The 21,916-nt window shown below is 40.7% G+C and overlaps 3 protein-coding genes across 4 annotated transcripts; 2 read left to right on the forward strand and 1 right to left on the reverse strand.

Moving 5' to 3' along the window:
- Positions 1-92: 92 nt before the first annotated feature.
- On the forward strand, positions 93-5,984 carry LOC135495853 (charged multivesicular body protein 4c-like). The gene is made up of 5 exons (XM_064784838.1): positions 93-413; positions 958-1,135; positions 1,978-2,092; positions 2,728-2,848; positions 3,341-5,984. Exons 1-5 carry the CDS (start codon positions 236-238, stop codon positions 3,397-3,399), a joined length of 651 nt encoding a protein of 216 aa, XP_064640908.1. The 5' UTR covers positions 93-235; the 3' UTR covers positions 3,400-5,984.
- Positions 5,985-6,521: 537 nt separating this feature from the next.
- On the forward strand, positions 6,522-11,689 carry LOC135495447 (ethanolamine kinase 2-like). The gene is made up of 7 exons (XM_064784097.1): positions 6,522-7,109; positions 7,637-7,920; positions 8,340-8,647; positions 9,075-9,161; positions 10,124-10,281; positions 10,701-10,786; positions 11,560-11,689. Exons 1-7 carry the CDS (start codon positions 6,990-6,992, stop codon positions 11,624-11,626), a joined length of 1,110 nt encoding a protein of 369 aa, XP_064640167.1. The 5' UTR covers positions 6,522-6,989; the 3' UTR covers positions 11,627-11,689.
- A 1,571-nt stretch (positions 11,690-13,260) lies between these two features.
- LOC135495445 (interferon regulatory factor 6-like) lies at positions 13,261-20,322 on the reverse strand. 2 transcript variants are annotated; one of them, XM_064784095.1, is made up of 11 exons: positions 20,189-20,322; positions 19,282-19,521; positions 18,507-18,699; positions 17,954-18,093; positions 17,352-17,439; positions 16,768-16,935; positions 15,659-15,727; positions 15,194-15,318; positions 14,507-14,673; positions 13,867-14,128; positions 13,261-13,400 (listed from the first exon to the last, which is right to left on the reverse strand). In XM_064784095.1, the coding sequence occupies exons 2-11, from the start codon at positions 19,453-19,455 to the stop codon at positions 13,275-13,277; spliced, it is 1,512 nt and encodes a 503-aa protein (XP_064640165.1). In that variant the 5' UTR covers positions 19,456-19,521; positions 20,189-20,322; the 3' UTR covers positions 13,261-13,274. The 2 variants fall into 2 exon arrangements, with proteins under 2 accessions (XP_064640165.1, XP_064640166.1); XM_064784096.1 differs by having other exon boundaries at positions 20,072-20,322.
- Positions 20,323-21,916: the final 1,594 nt, after the last annotated feature.

The raw sequence follows: 21,916 nt of genomic DNA on the forward strand, positions 1-21,916 counted from the left end.
CACAACGTCTGAAAAGGGAATTCCTCGAATGACATCATCAGACATGCCAAAGTGGCAAAGTTGGTTATTCAGGAAGTAGTTCACAATTTGCGAAGTGACTCAGAGTCAGGTTTCTTCATTTTGTGTTGAAATAACTTCTCGTTTTCCAGTAATAATTGACGTCCAAAAGTTGTGATCTGTATTCAGGAGTGATAACTAATTAGTGTAGTATCCGTAGAACGTCAAGAAACCGATAATGTCTGCTTTAGCGAAGCTGTTCGGGAGTAAAAAGAAGGAAGGACCCTCCACTGGGGAAGCCATCCAAAAACTGAGAAACACTGAGGAAATGCTCCAGAAAAAATCTGAATTTCTTGAAAAGAAAATAGATCAAGAACTGGCTGTCGCTAAAAAGAATGGAGTAAAGAATAAGAGAGGTTATTATCGCAATCCTTTTATAAATCTTAGAGTTTACTTTAAGCATAAACTGACTTTTATTCTATAGTTGTAAATGTTTATTCTCATTATGGCCGGTCTTTCAAGTTTTTTTGTCGTCACCGACATTGACAGTTGACGCCGAATTGGCTCTCTGATTTGGGGGCCTTGAACTCCTGGTCCTGTCGGCTAGGTAGACGTCCGAAGCAATGGGAATGTGTATTTCTATGTGGATATCTTGTCAGTTTGTTGATTAATGGCGTCGTGACTGATGATCACCTGCTGGATTGACACATACATCATGATCAAATGTAGGTGTCTCAAATAGTTGGGACATGAACATTGTAGTTGGTGGTGCCCTGCGTCTCGGTTCAGGTCTGGCGCGTTTGTTGGCCCTGTATACATGTATATAGCTGGACTCTTGAGATAGTTTAAAAGAGGGGTAAAGAGTCCACTTCAGAGCCAACAAACCAGGCCTAGCATAGTAAAGTCCTGTACCCCACCTGTACAGCAGTTATCCTTTTAATTTCAAATTTTCTATTGCAGTTGCACTAAATGCATTAAAGAGAAAGAAACGCTTGGAAAAACAGTTGGGACAGATTGATGGAACATTATCAACAATAGAATTTCAAAGAGAAGCCTTAGAAAATGCTAACACCAATACCGAGGTCCTGAAAAATATGCAATATGCAGCCCATGCACTGAAATCAGCTCATCAACAACTGTAAGTATCCCCAAGAATTGATAATTTAAGACTAAGAATTTGGAGATTCATAATTCCAATAAACTTGTCTTTTTTCAAAATACCATCCCAAATATTTCTGAACTCAGAGAGTGATTTTTATTGTTAGAGAGATACCATGTTAAGATATCACCATGACTAACTGTAAAGTGATGAATACTTTAGCTATGTAGGAGATAGAGGGCATATTGTCAAATTACAGAATCCTTTATGCTGTGCTAGGGTGGGATATTGGGAAGTTACATATCTTCCTATCTCTTTGTATCACTGGCAGTTTTATCTCTTTGCGCTGCTAATGGCAGACAGTGAGTGTTTTCTGCAACATTTTGTTGTCATGTTGTAGTGTAACACAATGTCTGTGCACATGAAAAGGCATAAGAATATTTGACAGACTATGACTTTCGGGTGATGCATGCTAAAAAGTCATGGCATGGAAGTTTTGATAGTCCTGGTATATTCTATGTCTTCACTTCAAACTTGTTGCTGTCCCAGCCTTTTCATTCATGTCATTGTTTGCGCTAAAAGCAATGTCCTCCACACCGTTAGGTGCAGCCCTATATTTTTGCAATTTACAACCCCCTTGTATGCCCCCCTCCGTAAATTTCTGATTTTGTGATAGTTTTTTGCATATTGACCATCCCTCTTAAATTTCTCTGCCACCCCTCTTGAAATTCTGCCCAAAGTTTCTAAGCCTTTTCAACCCCTCCTTTAGAAAATTCCATGGAAAATTCTGCTGAAGATATACGAGAATGTTGTAAGTGCTGATGGTTAGAAGTGTCACCATTCTGTCAACACAAGTGTAAATAGGTTTTATCTTCTTCCAGGAATGTTGATGATGTTCATGACATGATGGACGACATCTCAGAGCAAACTGAAGTCGCAAATGAAATATCGGATGCTATTTCACAACCTGTGGGATTTGCAGACCAAATAGATGAAGTAAGTATAGTTCAATCCTGGATGACACAGACTCAAGTCCTATCAGAAGAGAATACGAATAGGCATTGCAAACCTCATCCTATATCCTGCAGAAGTGGTCAAGGGAAGTGGCCAACAGTCGTCGTGACAGAAGACTGCTTGGTCCATCCTGAGGAAAGCAGGCGTCAATGTTTGCTTCTTTGTCTCACAAGAGTCAGAGAAGCAAACATCAGCCCCAGATTTCTTCAGGGTGGCTTGGTCGGGATTACCGAACTCGCAAAACAACGGGAGCCTAGAAAGATATCAAGACATTCTGCTGCATAGCCAAGGCTTGAGGATTTGACTCTGATGCTGCCAAGATGAGCAAACTCTGAAGACGATACATTGTTCTCCACAGCACTATGAAGAAGGTCGAGTGCTCAAGTTTCTTTAGTATTCACTGTGATCAAGAAACTGGGGTATTTGACCTCTTGAGAAATGCAACAATTGGGCAACGGCTTGCTTTGTCATCAACAGTTTTCATATGTCATACAGACCCAGTGTGATGTTCCAGTCCAAGACATACACTGTAAACGCTGTCACGTTCATTGTTGCGACCAGCAGCAGACCATTTGATATGTTCGTTCCTTATTCATTTGTCTGTTCCCTCTTTGCAGGATGACTTAATGGCCGAGTTAGAGGAGCTTGAACAGGAAGACTTGGATGAGGCTCTCATCAATATCGCAGCGCCATCATTACCTGATGTGCCGACGACGGACATGCCCGCACCAGCCAAAGGTGAGTTCTCAAAAACAGAATCTATGGAGCTCTTTTAAAGTGGCATGGGGCTCCCACCAGAGTCCTCTGCTCGTTTGGCTGATTTCCACATTGCTGATTCCAATGACCGAGGCCTTTCTCTTTGTCCATAGGTTACCAGACTTTACTGGTGAAATACAGTTGAACCTCCAGTAGCGGACACCTCTCTATTAAGTAAAACCTCAATATTAAGGACACTAGTTTTGGTCCCCAATTGCTCGTTTCCATTCAATTTGACCTCTCCCTTCAGGACACCGCTCTATCAAGGACAGATATTTGTCAGTTCCGATGGTGTCCTTAATAGAAGGGTTCCACTGTAGATGATCTCCCCACACGGCTGCTGTCAAAATACATTAGAACCTCTCTGTTAAGGACACCCTTGGGACTGAAGTCTAGAATAGTGCTGGCAAGTTTTTGTGCTTAGTCTAAGTAGTAAGATGTTCATTTAAGACGGTTTGTATTTTCTTTTTTCAGCCAAACCCAAGCCAGTAGAAGATGATGATTTAGCCGAGCTCCAGGCATGGGCATCTTAAATGTGTAAACAGGACACGGAGATCATAGTTTGCTGAACAGGCTGAATTTCTCCTATGCCCTGAATATCTGTAATCTATGTTCAAATCAATGTAGAAGGATTAAAGGTGACTTTTATCACAAGATGGTCAGTAACGGAACTGTATAATTTAGTTGGCATGTACAGTCCATTGCATGAGGTTGGATGCTGTACTGCTACTAGATGTATGCATGTACAACAGCAGTTGGATATTTGCTTAGAACTTATTATGGCCTGAGATTCTTCGGTTGAGGTGGGGCGTGGATCCAGTATTTCTGTGCACTTTACTCTCAAAATCCAGGTAAAAGATTTTTTAAAAATTTTCAAACTCAAAGATTTTTCTGAAATAAGAGGGGCACACGAATGCTGGTGGAACATTTCTATTGTAGCCTTTGCGAACTTCCTCCCTCAAAAATAAGATTGGGCGTCTTCAGCATGCAAATTAGATTTTTGATATCAGTCGGGCGTCGTAAATGAATATTTTTGCGATAATGGCCACCTTTAATTCTCAGATGGTGTTACGTTCATCTATTTTATTAAGTGTAAATTAAATTTTGTCAAGATGTTGCTTTCACAGTGATGGGTGAAGAAGTTTTCGCAAAGTTGGCAACCAATTCGGGGGGGGGGGGGGGGGGGGGGGTGCCTATCTGACTTAGGCAGGACATCTAACTTTACATTGCTCCAAATTGTACTGAAATATGGAACTTTGAATAAAAGTGTTACAACATAAAAGGCTTACGATTTTGCTGATCATTCTTGTATGCAGGTGCTTGCCTGTGATACTTTTTGTAAAAGTGTACATGTACATGTAGTTAGCCAATATCTACTATGGCTGTTCAGGGTTGACTTCGCTGGGTACAGGGATTTTGCAGAAGGCTATCATTTGGTTAATTTGGCTGCAAAAAGGCATATTGTTGCAACTGCTTTGAAATTGTGGATCTGATCACAATAATCTTATGATTTTCACCTGCCATTTCTCACAAACCACCAGAGCCTGTCATATCACTAGAATGGAGATGTGTCTAAAGATTTAGATCCTTGGAAGAATGTGCCACTTTCTTGATCAATGCCTCTAGTGGTGAAGCTGGCAACAAAATAGGATATCACGTCAGAATTAAGAGAGCCTGACCCCATAATGTGGCCAAGGGCAGCCATTCCAGCTCCACTCATCTGGAAAGAAGCAAATGACAGTAGTGTACATGTAATCAAAAACGTTTGACTTCAAAGTAATTCGAGTTGAAGTTCATATGATGTTATGAGCTTTTGATCCTAGTGATATAGGCCTATTTTGATATCTCTTATTTCCACTTGTAAATAATATAAACATGTACATACTTATTTCTTTTGTAATTACCATTTCATTTAGGTGTTGCAGAGGTGACCTATATTAAGCTTTGCATTGATAGGGGCCATACATTAAGTAAATCAACGCACATTTTTCCAATTTTCAGGACCCAGCTTGCCCCTACGGAAAAAAATGCGAAAAATATACAGTGTACTCTAATGACCGCCCTTCTTGACTCCCCTCTGGTGCTTGCATAAGAGTATGGCCCCTAAATGTCTATTTATTGACAACTTGATGATGAATTGAAATGGTATCTGTTAAGTAGTCAGTATATTTTGAATAAGTTGTCAAGAGTATCATTATTTTACAATGTTACATAAATTGTACCTGTCAGAAGAGGTCTCTTGAATAATTGATATGCTTGAAAACTCGTAACAATTTCATAAATATTAGCCAAAAGTATAGTGCCTGGCTTTTAGGACTCGACTTATACATGTATCATGATTTTTCAAAGTTGGGGGATGCCAGCAGTTTCTCTACATGACTGCTAACACTGCTTTATAGATGCGTTGGGTAGCAGCTGGTGTGAATTTGCTGTCAAAACACAGATCATGTGAATGTTGATCGTCTAATCTATTTTGGTGAATATTCTGATTTGATTGGTTTCTAATACCAGCCATTGGGGTCATCAGTCCCATTAAGAATAGTAGTTTATAGTCTCTACTACCAGCATTACATTTTAGAAGTCTGGCCATGGCAAGGGTAGTGCCACTTGATACTTCGAACTGGGCCGTAATGAAGAAGTGAATATTTATAGTGTTGTGTGTACGCTCCTAATTTCTATAGAAATGTCTCTTGATAAGGCTTAGGAATGAATCTACATGTAAATTGCTTTGAGAGAGTACATTTGGACAATATATAAGTGCTATGAAATAATTTTCATTTCATTTCCACGGAATCAACTGTCCTTTTAAGGTTAAGTGTAGTAAAAGCTCCAACTAAATTCTGAAGTGAGTGTACGTTTTTGATAATTTTATTTGACGAGTTTGCATGTATGAGTGGGTAGTGGCACTAGGAACGAAATTACCTCTAATTTCTCTACTGAGATGCTCTGCTTGTGGTTCTATTCTTGTTGAGGGACACGTTTTAGAAAGTTGTTTTCTTTCAGACCTGGCTGTTACTTGTTGAACCACATGTATGTATTGTTTCAGTTGTTGCTGAGAACAGTAATATAACCAATGATATGTGACTCAAACACTAAAATAAGATGTAAGATACTGATATTTTTGTGTTGGTGTAGTTTCTTATTTCATCATTTTCGATGATGGAATCTCGTCAATTCAGATATTCATTGCCTAGTTTCCATACATAACTACCAACTGGGCAATGCCGACTCCACCAGCACCTAAAGAGAGCAGGGGTCCAGAGGCATAGCTAGCAGGGACAGGGGGCAAAAGCCCCTCCCCTTCCTCCAAAGAAATCAACAACGAAAATGTACTTTGAACATGATTTTGGCCAAAAGTGACGTGCCCAAGAAAGTTTTTTGCCCCTCAAGACCAAAAAGCTAGCCACCCCTGGGGTCCATCCAATGCTCTCTGTGAATGTGGCCTGCCACCACACGCCCCTGATGAAAAGAAGACAGGACTTTTAGGAGGAGCCACTGGAAACAAAGCTATGGTGTTCTGCTGAAAAGCTGCACTGAACAATTGATTTGGTCACTGTGTACATCAAAGGTTGTCATGGTTACAAGAATCTGAATGCAGCTGGAGCACATCATGTCTAAAAATATTGCATTGATCTAACTGGAGTCATCATGATCATAGTGCATCAATGAATGCTCTGAACACATGGGTACTTCTGCACTCCAGTTGAAGACCAAAGGGGAGCAGGTCAGTCTTTATCTGAGTAATTACCCAAGGCTTTGGTGACACGCTGGCCTAAATAGACATTATCAAACCATGAAGGACATAGTGCAGCAGTTTGTGTTCAATCATTCTGAATTTTGCATGCACTATTTCTTAGCTATTTCACAGAATGAATGAGTGGTCTGTCAATAACAACAAGTGTTTCACCATCACTGCAGACCATCATTTCTGACGAAGGCTGTTGTGCCATTTCATATGATGATGAAATATGCCTTGAAGGAGGTGTAAGACTGGACTTTACACAAATCATAGGCCAATAATTGAATAAAACTCGGCCTATATGATTTGGACAACGCAAAGAGTCGTGCCTTCTCAAGGGACAAAGGAGCATTAGCAACCTCTTAAAAGATATAGGATTCAGTCATGGCGAGAAGGGTGGAAATGTTGGACACAGAGCTACAGGCTGACAATTACAGGGATGATGCCTTGGTAATGCTGAAGAGGATAAGACCAAAATGGAACAGTGAAACTATAACTTTTAAGGTATGTGACATGGGGAACTACCGTCGTTGTGTGATTATCTAGGAGACTGAGGACTGATGTTGACCACTGTTAAGTCGGCATAGTATGTGACTGTCTAATTGCAGGCAATGTTATTTTGTGTTTGCAAATCTGTAAATGGCTCTGAAGATGCTTAGTCGGCACTAAAACACCCCACAAATTAGCAAGTATTGAAATTGCTGCGACTTCCAATCGAGACTATATGTGACAAGTATCGCATGTTTACAGATGTCATCAGAGGTGCCTGCGATAAGAATCAGTGATCACAGTGAACTGCTATCAATATATCAGCGATTACCCGGGCGCAGACAAGAGATTGTTTGTCACTCATAGCAGTGATAATAATCCCATGTATGGGTACTGGCCACCACGTGCATCAGACATAGGCCCAGTGTGGTCAGCCTCGCACTGTAACCTCTCATTGTAGTCTGGAAAAGGTCAATAAACAGGAATAGAGAGATATATACTGCCATTTTTCTTTAAAACTGGTTTCCAAATCGTCTTTGCAGCGCATGGCTCTTGGCTTTGTAAACACCGTCCTTCACGTCCGTGATCAGAAGGATGAAAGTGATGCCGGAATAATCCAACGCATTTTTGGGGAAGCGTATACAACATCAGCCTTACAGAATACCAAATTTCCTGAACTTGAAAAAAAATGTGTTCTTATGTTAGCGGAGCTTGGCTTGGGTCCTACAGTCCAGTGTGTGTTTAAGAATGGGTACTTTTCTAGCTTTTTGGAGGGAAAGAATTTTGAGTTTAATGGAAGTGAGCACCTCGAAGACTACGTTATTGAGTAAGTACAGTGTAACCTCTCTATTAAGGGCACTCTTGGGAATAAAAGAGGTGTCCTGATGACAGAGGTCAAGTTGTGTATAAATGACCAATGTGGGACCAACTGACTCGTCTCTTAAAGAGGGTGTCATAATAACCATAGAATGCATAGGACCTGGGACACAGAGAACCCAAGACCCTTCCCTGCTCATAAATTGAAAGAAACCACAGCCGTATACAGGAACTAGACATACCAGCATACTACTCTCCGGTACTTGCTACTTAGGTGCAAGGTGCAAGGGACCTTTGCCATTGCCTTCTGTCACTGGCAGCCTCCATCAAGTCTTCACCAAGACCAGAATGCATGCTCATGATTTTGAAGGCATATATAGGAAGCTGGTCTTCCATCAGCTTGAATATCTCTCAAACATAATCTTTCAGTGCAATCGCAACGGAGATCGTAAAATGGCACAGCCCATCAACCGCTGCCGCAGCAAAGGAAATTGGTTTCGACCACACCAAACCGTACACGCTTGTTGTGCTGAGGTCATTGCTCGAGACCTGGCCAAATGAAGCATCATATAAGACTGAGTCCTCGCGCAAAACATTCCGAGAAGAGATTCCTTCACAGAGTGTCATGTTGGAAGAAGTGCAGCGTATCGAAGATATGTTGGCGGAATTTGATACCCCACTTGTTTTCTGTCACAATGACTTGAATATGTCAAACATGATTTACTTTGGAGATTCAGGTAGTTAAAGAATCAGTTATAATTGTCAACTCCACTCATGTAGTCCCTATCCTTTTTTATCGTGATACATGACTATTGAAACACTTCATTGGTATTCTGGTATAAAGATCTTTCAAACATGGTTGATTGCTTGATCTTCCGATTCAACTTACTCAAAGGTCTAACTTTGTTAAAAGGGTGACCCTCATTAAGCATAAGAGATGTTCACATGCCCTGCATGCAGTAATAGAAATATTAATAAGTAATGGCAAATTCAGATAAGTCTCATGACAGACTTATGTTTTTCAAATGACCCTCTTTGATTATAAATGTAATTGGACACATGCCCACCTTATGACAACATTGAAACTATGTACTTCCTGCCTTCAATACACATGAAATTTTGAACAATGATTTGGCAGTTTAGTGCACAACCTTTGTTTTTCAGGTAGAATGATATTTTTGGATTTTGAAAATGCAGGTTTCAACTATCCAGCCTTTGATATCATAAGCCACATAGTCTCGTCGCATACGGGTGAGTTGTTTTGTATATGACCACTCCTTCAGGGAACAATATTTTCCAGTGTTCGCATCCTGTGACATCCAACACAAAAATGACACAATAATGTTGGCACCCAAGTTGCAATATGGTCCATAGTTGTTACTTGAAACTAGAAACAGATCCCTAGTTGAAACATACAACTAGAAACAGATCCATAGTTGAAACATACAACTAGAAACAGATCCCTAGTTGAAACATACAACTAGAAACAGATCCATAGTTGAAACATACAACTAGAAACAGATCCATAGTTGAAACATACATCTAGAAACAGATCCATAGTTGAAACATACAACTAGAAACAGATCCATAGTTGAAACATACAACTAGAAACAGATCCATAGTTGAAACATACAACTAGAAACAGATCCATAGTTGAAACATACAACTAGAAACAGATCCATAGTTGAAACATACAACTAGAAACAGATCCATAGTTGAAACATACAACTAGAAACAGATCCATAGTTGAAACATACAACTAGAAACAGATCCATAGTTGAAACATACAACTAGAAACAGATCCATAGCTGAAACATACAACTAGAAACAGATCCATAGTTGCAACTTTTAGAAACAGATAGCCCGCTGTCTCTTTCTGTTACCCAGTACATGACTACCAGGTATCTGTGATATGGAGAGGCCTTTTGGATGCCAAGCACAAAACGCACTGAGGACACAGTGAGAAAACCAACTTTATCAAGTTCTCCCTCAACTCCAAACTTGACACTTATGTTTTCCACAGCAAGCTTAGAACCATATTGAGGTCAAGTTGCTATTCATGAATGACCGAAAGTACTTTCAACAAATGATCGCCTACAAGCATAGAGCTTTTGAAATGGCTTGTCTGTTTTTCAGTTGAGGCATCTATCCACGAATAGGAATTATAAATTCGGTCTTACACAAATTTTCATCCTTATCATATAATTGTATAGGCACATGTGTGGACCCCACTCCAAGAATGCCAACAGACGACTACATTCTTAAATGGATACAAAAATATCTTGAGAAGCGAAAAGCTAGAGGAGACATCAGGGATTTCAAACAGAAGGATGTTAGAACAATTTTCATTCAGGCAAAGAAAACTGCTCCAGTAAGAAAGTTTTTAAGGAATTGATACGGAGCTGTTGGTCCTTGGTTGTCTTATCAAGATTGCTCTGGTTGACCACAATTTACATGTACATCCAAAACCCTAGACTGATACCTCAGGTTTTCGTGTGCATTTTCAGTCTACTCCAGCGGGCCTGCTCAGCCAACTAAGGACCACCAATTCAGTGTTAATTCATATTCTGAAAGGGCTCAAATTGAACACCTGTCATCAAATTTAGACCTCGTGGTACCTCGCTCTGTGATCAAAACAAGGCTGAACATATTTCCCATCAGTCACTGATAACCTGTGAACAAGGCCTTTTAGAATGTTATTCAAATATGGACTGAAACTATTTTGAGAAAACACTGAATTGATACCCCAAATATGATATCAAATGAAAATTCTCTATATTTTTCCCACAGGTGACCCAGTTCTGTCTAGCTCTGTGCATCATCCACATTGCCACACTCTCAATCAAGGACGACAATGCACACATTGATTTTTTAGGGTAAGATATTTCATCAGGGCCAGTTAACCCTTTCACTGCCAGATCCGGAACGGCTACATTCATTCGCTGGCCAGCAATGTTGAATCGGGAAAAGAAAACTGGAAGGGCCGTTATCATCAGAGCGTTCCCTGGTAACGAAAATTATTCGAAGAAATCCACACAATCTCAGAACGATGAAAGGAAATCATAGATTTATACATACACAGTGTCTTTACTGATAACAGTTTATTGATACATAACAGTTGATTGACACATGGCTCTTATTTGCACAGTGATAGAGCTGAGGCAGATTTGTCTCTCGCAATGCTGTAGCCTATACAGGCCTCGATATCTGATGCCATTGAGCTTCCACTGGAGACATAAATGTTGCGTGATGTTGTATGGCCACGCCTGCATTATATTGCCATTAACATCATGACGTTAATTCCCATTAACATGTGGCAATACCACGCACACTCTTCTCAAGGCATGGCAATACAATATCCCGCAATGTAACTACAACTAGCTATATATATATTGGCACTACAACTAGCTAGATATATATATCTTCAACCCACTGAACTCAATGCACTTGGTAATAAACAACACTCCTAATATGGACTCTGAATCAACAGCAATGTCGGAACTAAATTTCTAAACTTTGCAACAGCAAGCGAATTGATAGGCAAACAAACAGTAACCAAGTTATACCTATTCACGCGCATGCAAAACTGACTACAAAAGCTGAAAATCCGATTCAAAGTCCTCATAGGAGTATGATCTCATCTTTTCAGAATTGCTGCAGCGAGACTGAAATACTACTTCAATAATCGAGATGAAGCCTGGTCATTGCAGATTTAATGGATGAGGCGATGACCAAAAAAATGACGATGACATCAATTCAACAATCCAGAAGTGTATTGCAATAATTTCAATAAAAATGTTTGGTTCTACAAGAAACATGTACATCAAATGTACTTAGAATTATATATTTACAATCAAAAGTTTGGATCTACAACACACATACAACAAATGTATTTACAATTATGTATTTACAGTACTCGCGGGGGGGGGGGTCACTCCCAATGAGGAGGCATGCACATCCGTGGCCATGGAAATTTGTTAAAGTCCCTTACGTATACGTCGGCAGTGAGCAGCTTCAATCAATCCACACCCCTTTCATTAGGGTGAGAAGTATTAATCTGCTCAGCCACAGTGTTGCAATAATTAATTTGCAATTTGCAATTTGCAAGTCAGCATGGTGGTTTTTGTTTGAAAATTGTGACTTCCCAACTTTACCTCAGCTCCAATGTGGTGCTTTTAAGATTAATGCAGCTGAAGGTTGGTTTAGCAATTCCATGAGTTCAAACGAATGGGGGCTAAATATCTCCTGTGTGGGCATGCAGCTTTGATAGAAGTAACCACCCTTTGCTGGCTTTTTCCGGGACACGGATGTGCGTATCCCTTTCTATGGGAGTGAACCCCCCCCCCCCGAACAATTCTATACCTGGAAGCATGAAATGGTTGACCCAGCATGTTAAAATGAGCTAAATGCAATCAGACACCATACCGACTGTCCCCTCAGCTTAAAACAATTGTCTTGATGTTAACAAAGATAGCCACTATAAAGTGGCAAAATGAACAGGAAAAAAGAGATCTAACAATGCACTGGTGGGTCTCTATATTAAAATCGAAACCACAAGGGTCCGAGTGGAGCTGGATAGAATATAGGCCCAATCTGAGGCACTGCGGCCAAAAGTTTGAAGCAGTATTCGAGCCCCACTCAATTGTTTCGATTTTAGTACTGAGACCCAGCAGTGTGGTGCTTATTCAAAAATTGAGATTGTTGTTGCCAGAACGAGGATTTGTGTATAATACTTGCATATGAATTCTTCTTGTTTTTTCAATAATATTTACAAAATTCAGCACCATCTGCTCAATTGCGCTGTGGCATTGATTACAAAAAAGTCTATTTCTCTGCAGTAGGAGAACATGTTGTTTTTTTGTAATCTGCCAGTTTGAAATCTCACAGAAACACACAATCAAAAACTTATAACTTCAAACTTACGTAATAACATAATGGGAATGCGCAATACTTGTAATCAAGCAATAAGATGAGATTAGTTAAAAATACACAAGATTAAGATAAGATTCTAAATCAGTTTGGGAACTGATTCTCCAGCGTGTTTTTCACTTCCTTTGAATCCATGAATAGGTGAATGTTTTTAAATGACAAGATCATTAAGTTTAACAATTTCATACTTCTAAAATGCATGTTTATACCCTCTTCATAAAATCTTAGGCGAGCAAAAATAAGGGAACTCTTAGGCTAGCAGAAATAAGGGGGTTTCACGAAACAATAGTACAACATAATTTCACATAACTTTTTTGTCACTTCCAATTATAATAAACTCAGGATGTAGATGAGAGCTTTATCTTACTCAATGGAACACCCAGTTAACAAACACAGTTTTATCCACATTCTCAGAAGCGGAACTCTTACAATTGTTTAGGATTTATTCGATTCTACTTCGAAAGACATTTTGTCATACTCAGAACTCAGGTCTTTAATGTCTTCATTTTCTTTCCGACCTCTGCCAGCTAGCTCGTCTTGAACCTTGATCCAGGCCAGATACTGAAACAGAAACCATTGCAATGTAAAAGAATCCACTGATGCAGAACACAGAACTAGGAGCAACTTGATAATTCACTGCAATTCCATCGTCCACCGCTTTGATTTGATTGACCAAATAAGAGACATTTGTCACTGGGGCAAAAAAGTGGGAGTGAATTCTCCTTCGCTGATCCAAGACTAAACTGGCAGGAGTCATCTTTCAATATCAGGGAAGTATTCATGTAATATCATAACTCTATATAAAACTCAAGTACTTCCCACCCCTGCTCAGGGCTACAACTCGAGCATTCTTGATAGGTTTCCACTGATACACCCGAGTGGGAATATGACAAGTTAGACAAAGTGACCTGCCTAGAGACTCACACTGTCTGTGCGTTTGAACCAGGGACCTCAGGACCAGTCAGCAAAGGATCCCTGTTTTGCGAGGGGAAACCAAAATGATGCGAATAACGGAAAGAAACCTCACCTTGCTTAACTGATGCCAAGATTGGGCATTGATAAGCGTCGCAGATATCAGCGTCTTATCGATGGCCTTGGTTAGCGACCATTGCTCTCCAAAAGCGAAGAGCACACATACACTTGGCCGTGGTCCGCTCCCATTCCTAGACTGTAGTTCTGCAAAACTTTGCCTGAACTTCAAACTGTCAAATACTTTGATTTTTTGTTTTCGTGGCATAAGGATTGGCTCTGCGGCATTCATGGCCGGATCTGCATAATATATTCGACAGCTGAAATAACCAAGTAGACATGAGCAGTTTAAATGCGTTTGCCTTAATCTGTTGTAACAAATGAAGGATGCTACTCCAGTCCTTCACAAATAAATCATATTTGATATTGTAAGAAGTAGGCGTGGAGCTTGATCGTTGAAATATTTCTAACTGTGCCTCCTAGGTGGTATCTCCAATCAATATCGTTATTTCAAGGCCATTTAAATATCTGTTAGGAGGAGAATTAAAAGCTTGAACATGTGACAGATTTAGACTCGGAGTTCATTCGCCTTGGACATGTACAATCTCACATTATCGGTCACAACCTTAAATTGCCTGTCTTTCGTCACAACCACCCCCAGAGGAGACGCCAAAAAAAATTTACGACAATAGACGTACCGAGATAACCTGGTGGCATAGATATTGCAGTCATTGTCGCAATAGATATGGAGACCATTGTCCATACATGAGAGGAGTTTTTCAGTATTTTCCAAGCTCATGGCATCCAAATTTCCTTTGCCATAAAAATGTGGAGACGGAAAACCAATGTGATTGGTACCAACATACTGAAAGTGAATAAATTCCAGTTGATAGAAAAGACCAGATCAAGGTAAATGTACAACAATGTGATCTTATGGTTAACCAATGTGTGATGCAATGGCTGTCTTTAAGTTACTTCTGGAAACTAAGGCTCAAAATGGACCTTTCTTGAAAGACATTCAGGGCCCCTGCGTTTTGAATGCACTTGTCAGTAAGACACTCCACAAAATGCAGAGAATATCGGTCAGAAATTGATGGAGAATAATTGAAACCAGCCATTTGGACTTCGCCTCGAGCAGCTGTGGCAGCCAGTGGCTCTTACAGTTTTACCTCAGGTGTACTGTACTGTAACCCCAGTTATATGGCACGGCTTAACCCGTCGGAGGAATTCCTTTATGGCCTAATGGTAGGCGCATTGTCTTCAGGCTAGAAGTTAAGCATCGTTGAGCATGGTCATCAATTTGATTGGTGACCGGTGCATATAATATATCAGATAACTAGCCCACTTCCAAATTTCATTATTGAGAATAAACAAGCGTTCTTTACCTGCTCGGAGAGTTGGGGAATATTTGGCTGATTTGAATAATATATTCGACAACCTTTTTCGTTCTGGATGTAGTGTTTTCCGATCACTGCTTTCTTGTAGCGCAGCCATAAACACGTGTCATGATCTGAAATGAAATGATACATTCCATATGAGCAGTACTGTAAAATCTCAAATCTCTGCATGTCTTTTTACGGTGAATCTCAAGTGCAAAACAAGAGTTAATAATGACATCAGTTATTCACCGAAGGTGTTGCTCTTTAATATGTTAAATGGACATGGATGTTCCAGTTCTTCAATCATGCTCAATATTCCACGAGGAATTTTAGCGGCAATACTTATTCAGATAGATCTAGACCAAAACAAGATGAGATGAGTTTGGGGAGTGCCCTTATTTAGTCTCGGAGTCCGAATTGGGGCATTCCCAAACTGAGAAATACATTCTTAAAGGAAAAACTCTGCCTCACCCTTCGGTGGACTTTTAAAGCTCATGTACGAAACAGAGTCCGGCATTTCACACACAGCGCCAGCATTATCTGAAACAAAGATTAACAGAGAGTCAATAATCATTATCACAACTGTGACTTCATACAGGGATACGTGTAACTATAAGTGTCCAAATTTCATTTACTATGTATGGCTTGAGTCACCTTGCACACCATAACAGTGAACAAACTGGGCAGTCTAAAATATATGAACACAGCGAGTTCAAACCTAGTTCAAGAAATATCATGCAGTCTATTTTGTCTTACTTGACGCTGACAAGTAATTGTAAATCCACAGACTGAAAGTTGTTAGCGCTAGCGGAACTGCCCATGAGGAAATACAGTAGAAGCCTCTCTATTAAGGACGCCCTCGGGACTGACAACTGCTGTCCTTAAGGCTGCGTATCCATAGGCTGTTCCGTGCCCTGCACAACATTCCCTTTTTACCGCCTGGCGCGCCACACGGACAATGAACCTTCGTTGGTGTTATTGATCGTTCCCATAGGTTATGCCGTGTCACATTGCGGGCATATATGCACTGTGGATTGGGAATATAGGCCCATATTGGGATTGAACATGTCCATTCTTTTGCGAGTGAACAACACGGAAGCAATGTCTGAGGCGAAATTAATTCAAGAGGTTCATCAACGGGAACTACTCTGGGACCCCGAAACTGATGATTATCATAACAAGCAACCTGTAATTTGTTGCTTAAAAGTCAAGTTTTATATACATGTACATGTCAATTTGATGTTGCAAGTGAAAATACAGGTTACTTGTATTTTCATTTTCAATATTCATAAGAAATTGTCTTCTGAAATAATGACAGCGTGCGGATAAACGCGATTGATCGCTGTGAAATGAGGACTACAAAGGCCTTCATGACCAAAAAGGAATATCCAATGGAGACGCAGAGCATAGTGCCAGGTCACAAGGCTGTTACGCCATAACGCCACACTACACAAGGGCATACCCCATGGATACGCGGCCTAATAGAGAGGTGTCCTGATTAGAGACGTCAAATTGAATGGAAACAACCAATTTGGGACCAAAACTAGTGTCCTTAATAGAGAGGTTGTCCTAGGACAGACCTATTTCTATTGAATTGCCAATTGAAACATCCATCAGAGCTTGTCCACACTCCGCAAACATTTCAGGTGACATCTGCAAAAGATCTTGGTTCAGGATGTTGTGTAGTCCGCCTGAAAAAGTTGCCTCCTGCTGTGCGACTTCTGTTGCCATGGATGAGGGTGGAGTACCTGTGATAAGGATAAGGTCATTTCAAAAACATGGGTTAAACTCAACAATCGCAGTAAAGATGTGGTGTTTTGAGACATATACCTACACTGGAATGTTAGTCAGATATAAAGGGGTTGATTCTTTCAGCAGCTTTTTAGCCGTCGGATTACAGGCTCATCATGTGGCCATGGGAACTGGCTTCTTACAATACTACTTGGAATAAAATGACACAAAAGACCGATAGTTGACCGACAGTTGAACCTCTCTATTAGGGTCGTCCTTGGGACTTAGAATTGCTGTCTTTAATAGAGATTGCTGTCCTGATTACAGAGGTAAAATTAAAACGAAATTACCAATTTGGGACCAAAATCACAGTGTCCTCAATAAAGAGGTTGTCCTGCTTACAGAGGTTCCAGCGTATATTGCTATTACTCACCTTGAATACCAGACAACACGGCAGGAATATTCCTTGGAAGTTTGTCGATCTCGCTCTGCGTGGCGAAGGCAACAGTATGAATTATATCCTGAAATATAACATGGACAACCTGAATTCCCTGTGATAGTCTGTGGCACGATCGCACCCCAGGAAAGACATTTTTCTTTCTTCCTGGGAAGATTTAACTGGTACTTGAAAGAAAGATTAATATTCCCCATGACTCTGTGTTTATTTTTATGGACCTCCTGTCCGTGTGACCCATTCAGCTATACACTCCAGATGCAGTGGAGACAGGCCTCGTCCTGTCGCCCGGTACAACTGAGGAAAGACTATCAGGATAACGAAATGGACTGAGTCCAATTTAGCTTGGCTGGAGATCTATTTTGAGCTTGTGACATTTTCTTGTCCTGGATGAGACACCACAACATAATCATACTCTGTTACTAAGCCATTGGGGCCAACCTCCACATAAGTGTTCAACCTGGCATCTCGGGGTCTTCGTCTCTGGGCAAAGCGACATGAAATAACAAAGGATGTGGATGATATACGCTGCATTAAATGATCATGTGGAGCTAGGTCTTTTCAAAAACGTCACCACCTACTGTAGAATATGCTCCCATGGTGACTATAGCTGTTGATTGGTCTCCAGCCTGGCTGGAAATGGGGGAACCAAAGTCGATGTCTGAAATCTGGCCGACCACTGTGGAGGTGAAAGTAGGGAACATAGGTACAGACCTCCGATCTGGAAATGTTTGAGAATTAGAGTCAGTTTCTTTAGACAATCTATTGGCATTATTGGAAGAGCAATGCAAATAAAGGCACATCATGCTCCACATTGAGTCATACATATCATAGTGCATGGGCATTGTTAATATTGTAGAATAAGTACCCTATCATCTCGTTTTCCACCAACTCTCACTGTTTCAGGTTATCACAAAGGTAGAGGCATTCTGCGGTATCAAAGTGTCAGTTACTCGAATTGCCATCCTTTAATTGAATACAACTCCTTTTACTGCATAAAAAATGTCCTGTTAGATGAATAACGATTGTATGTAGTTTGAACAGAAAGAACCCACCTATCTGCATCAAAACTGAAATAGAAACTGAGCCGTAATCAGCAGAAATACGACGACAGCAATTTCTTCCACATCCTACCTCTCTTTGGCATAAGCTTGTACATCTTCCACTCAATTTTTGCCTGTCCAGAGGTTTTCTGAATTGGCACCTCCTCAATATCATTGCACCTTTTGACGGCGCATCTAAATCGTGCCTTCCATGTCGGGTAATCAGCCTCGGGCCAGATTCCATCAGAATTTGGCTTGTAGTGATCCTTGTGGATAGCCCATTCCTGTCAAAAGAAGTAAGTTTACACCTACCAATTGCACACAACGTCATATTCTTATCGTTATTTTGAACTACATGTACCTTCTGCCTTGCACTTAAAATAAGCCTTGCACAAAAAATAAGATGCAAACACGCATTTGACCAAAACCTGAACATCAAAAGCATCTTCATCAAGCTACAAATTATAAATTGCTATTAGATTTCTGCTAGAATGTTATATCAAATCAATCATCAATCAATAAGCAAATATGTATTGTGCCTAAATTATAAGAATTAATCTCAAACTCTTAGGTGCATTGAAGACTGTTTCAAAAGGTGTGTCTTAAAGTTGAGCAAACTTTCTGCAATTTAATGTCCACCATGGAATTTTCTATAAGCGGGCTGAAAAGGCCGATTTTTCATTGAAAACATTGGACATAAGAAGTGAGAAAGTGAAGCGGGAGGAGAAAGTTCAATGGGTGGGGTGGGGGTAAAATGCTAAGGTACTCCTCCTTTCTAATGGTGCAGAGAACACTGACAATTGGCACCAAGGACTGGCTTCTTTTCCTACTACTGTCTTGCCTTCATATGAGGAAATAATTCTCACCCTGTAAATCCATCCGTCCTCCTCATGCCAAATGGGATTATTTGCATGACGCCACACCATCTTGAATAGTCCGTTCTCCTTCTGAAACCATTCAATTCCCTGAGCGCGTCCAGAATCCAGCTGCACTTCCAGCCAGTCTCTCAGCAACAGCTTCCTCTCTTTATGATGCGACATCTGTTCTGCGTTGTCGATTAATCTATGTTGGTATCTCAAGTGTACTTTAAGGATTATTTTTTAAATCTGAAATGTATATCATGACTTTCCAATGAGTTAGAGTTGAATGGTTAAGCAATGCGTCGGTATTCTGGTGAAAGGCTTCAGGATAAGACTGGGGTTAAGTATGAAGTCGGATGATGACCTCTACAATTAGTTGATATCAGACTTAACCCAAACTAAAGGAAAGGTCGAGCAGGGTTCCATTCTCCCACTTGTCGACTGGACAACTACATATATATATAAGCGGCTAGTCCTAACGGACCATGCATTGGCCTTACACTAATAAATAGAATCAGAATGGAAGGTAGGGACTACTACTATGGGGTAAGCAGTTAATTGTAGGACAAGGTAAGGCCTGGGTTGGGTCTGGATGGATAGCAGTCGGCTACTAACCCTATAAGGCCCTAGTACATGACCGAGATGAGAATGACCTACTACTATATACTCTGGGGTAAGGAGGTTACTTTGGTTGGAACAGGCACCCAAAGCATATAAGGGCGTTGGCCTTAACACTACCAGTACCCATACACCTAATCTAACTATATAACCCTACATTTAATCCAACCTTGCCTACCATTTACTGCTGCCTGGCATGCATGAGGCTGCGCTGCACAGTAGAGTATGAGTAGTCGGTTACAACTCTCGAGTTGGGCCTACAATGCAAAAAGGGCTAAATCGTGTACAGCCTTACCAGAGCCAAAAGAATCTAATCATCAATGACTCGAAGGCTCAAATAAGCATGCTTAAACAATAATTTTTTGAGTGGAAATCACCACATCTGACATTCAGTTTCAGAGCAAGTCCAGATCTCTTTCGCTCGATTCTCAGTTTCAGAACTACTTTCATTTCCTGGTTTCTGGGGAATTCCCTTTAGCCTAGGTATTCAACCTCGTTCCCTGGCGTGTCACCCTGAGATTCAAGGTTTTGACACTTACGTCAAATATCGGGAGGTTTACATATATAAACCTTCCGATGTTTGGGTCATTTAGGATTCCTCAGGAATCCTAAATGCCCCACACCGTTTATGCAAGACCCCGTCGGCGGGGCCCCGCTAGTAGGCCGCGCCCGGCACCGTGGTATTGGCAACGACATGCCCGTTGTGCACTTAGGCCTATGGTCTCGTTAGGGAGTTTTTTCCAAATGTACGCGATGATGACGTGCCCCATTAACAGGACGTAACATCTATTTTAAAATGCGTTTCCAAAGTGAATGCATGAGGACATCCCATGTGTGTCGTATATCACTGGAAACGCTCGATTCCCCTGATTCTGCAGGATGTTAAATCGGGCATTTTATTTCTTTAAATAAATAATAAGCGTCGCATTTGCTCCTTGCTCTGTTCACCATCCAAATGGCAATATTGCCAATTGGGCCGGACAATCACGAAAACCCCCAAATATTATACATTTCTTCCTAAATAATTCTTACAGTGACCATTTCCCCATGAAAGACAGTAGGTTACGCTTTACAAAAAAAGCGAGGGTCAACCATTGAACTTTTGAGATATGTTGAATTTTGCACAAATCAACGAAAAACGCACCGACTGGCACTGGACGGCATTTCAACACGGGGCCGAAGCACATCCCAAGTTCAGTGTACACATACGTCGGCAACAACAGTAAATACGTAGTTTCTTGTAAGCCGCCTATTGAGTAGCGCTCTAGGTTTCAGAAACTCAGGAAAAACATGTCTTTGCCAAAACAACTGCTGAATCAACACTGGTGTACTGTGAGGACCGAGAAATCGATGATTTTAGGAACTACGGTGAGGGGCTATTATTATTATTATTAAAAAAACTTCCCTAATGAGACCGATGTGCTGTGCGTCAATTACACTTCGGACTACAGGGTGGCCCAGAATTATTTTCCCTCACACAATGGATACACGATAGAATTCTATTGTCAGGAAAATAATTCTTGGCCACCCTGTAGAAAGTTGAAATGTCCCCATGGTCAATAGCATTCCGCGAAGTTACTTTTTATAGCTCACAAGGAAGGTCATTTGCATAAGATATTGATGACGTTTTAGTCACGTGACAGTCGGACATCGACACTTATTTCTACGCATTTGAGCTTATTTCAAAGTCAATTATCTTTGACCCTGCATTGTTTTTAGCATGAATGATACCATAGAGTCAGAGAGAGAGAGAAATATTCAGAACAATTATGTAGTATTTCCAACACTCGGACATGTGCCAGATTGAATCTAACTGCCCTAGTTAGAAAGCCTGAATCCATTACGAAACCGCACGCTTGTCCGACATTGCCTGTAATTCAGCGATGAAATAGAGGGCAGCAGCTGCAGTGACCTCATCATCGCGGAATGCTATTAGGGCCTACATTTCGGAATACAAGTTGAAAATGTCCCCATGGACCCGGCCCTGTTGTATTTTGACAGTGACGGTCAACTCATGGTTCAA

Source organism: Lineus longissimus, chromosome 11 (assembly GCF_910592395.1).
Source record: "Lineus longissimus chromosome 11, tnLinLong1.2, whole genome shotgun sequence".
In the NCBI taxonomy this organism is placed as follows: Eukaryota; Metazoa; Nemertea; class Pilidiophora; order Heteronemertea; family Lineidae; genus Lineus; species Lineus longissimus.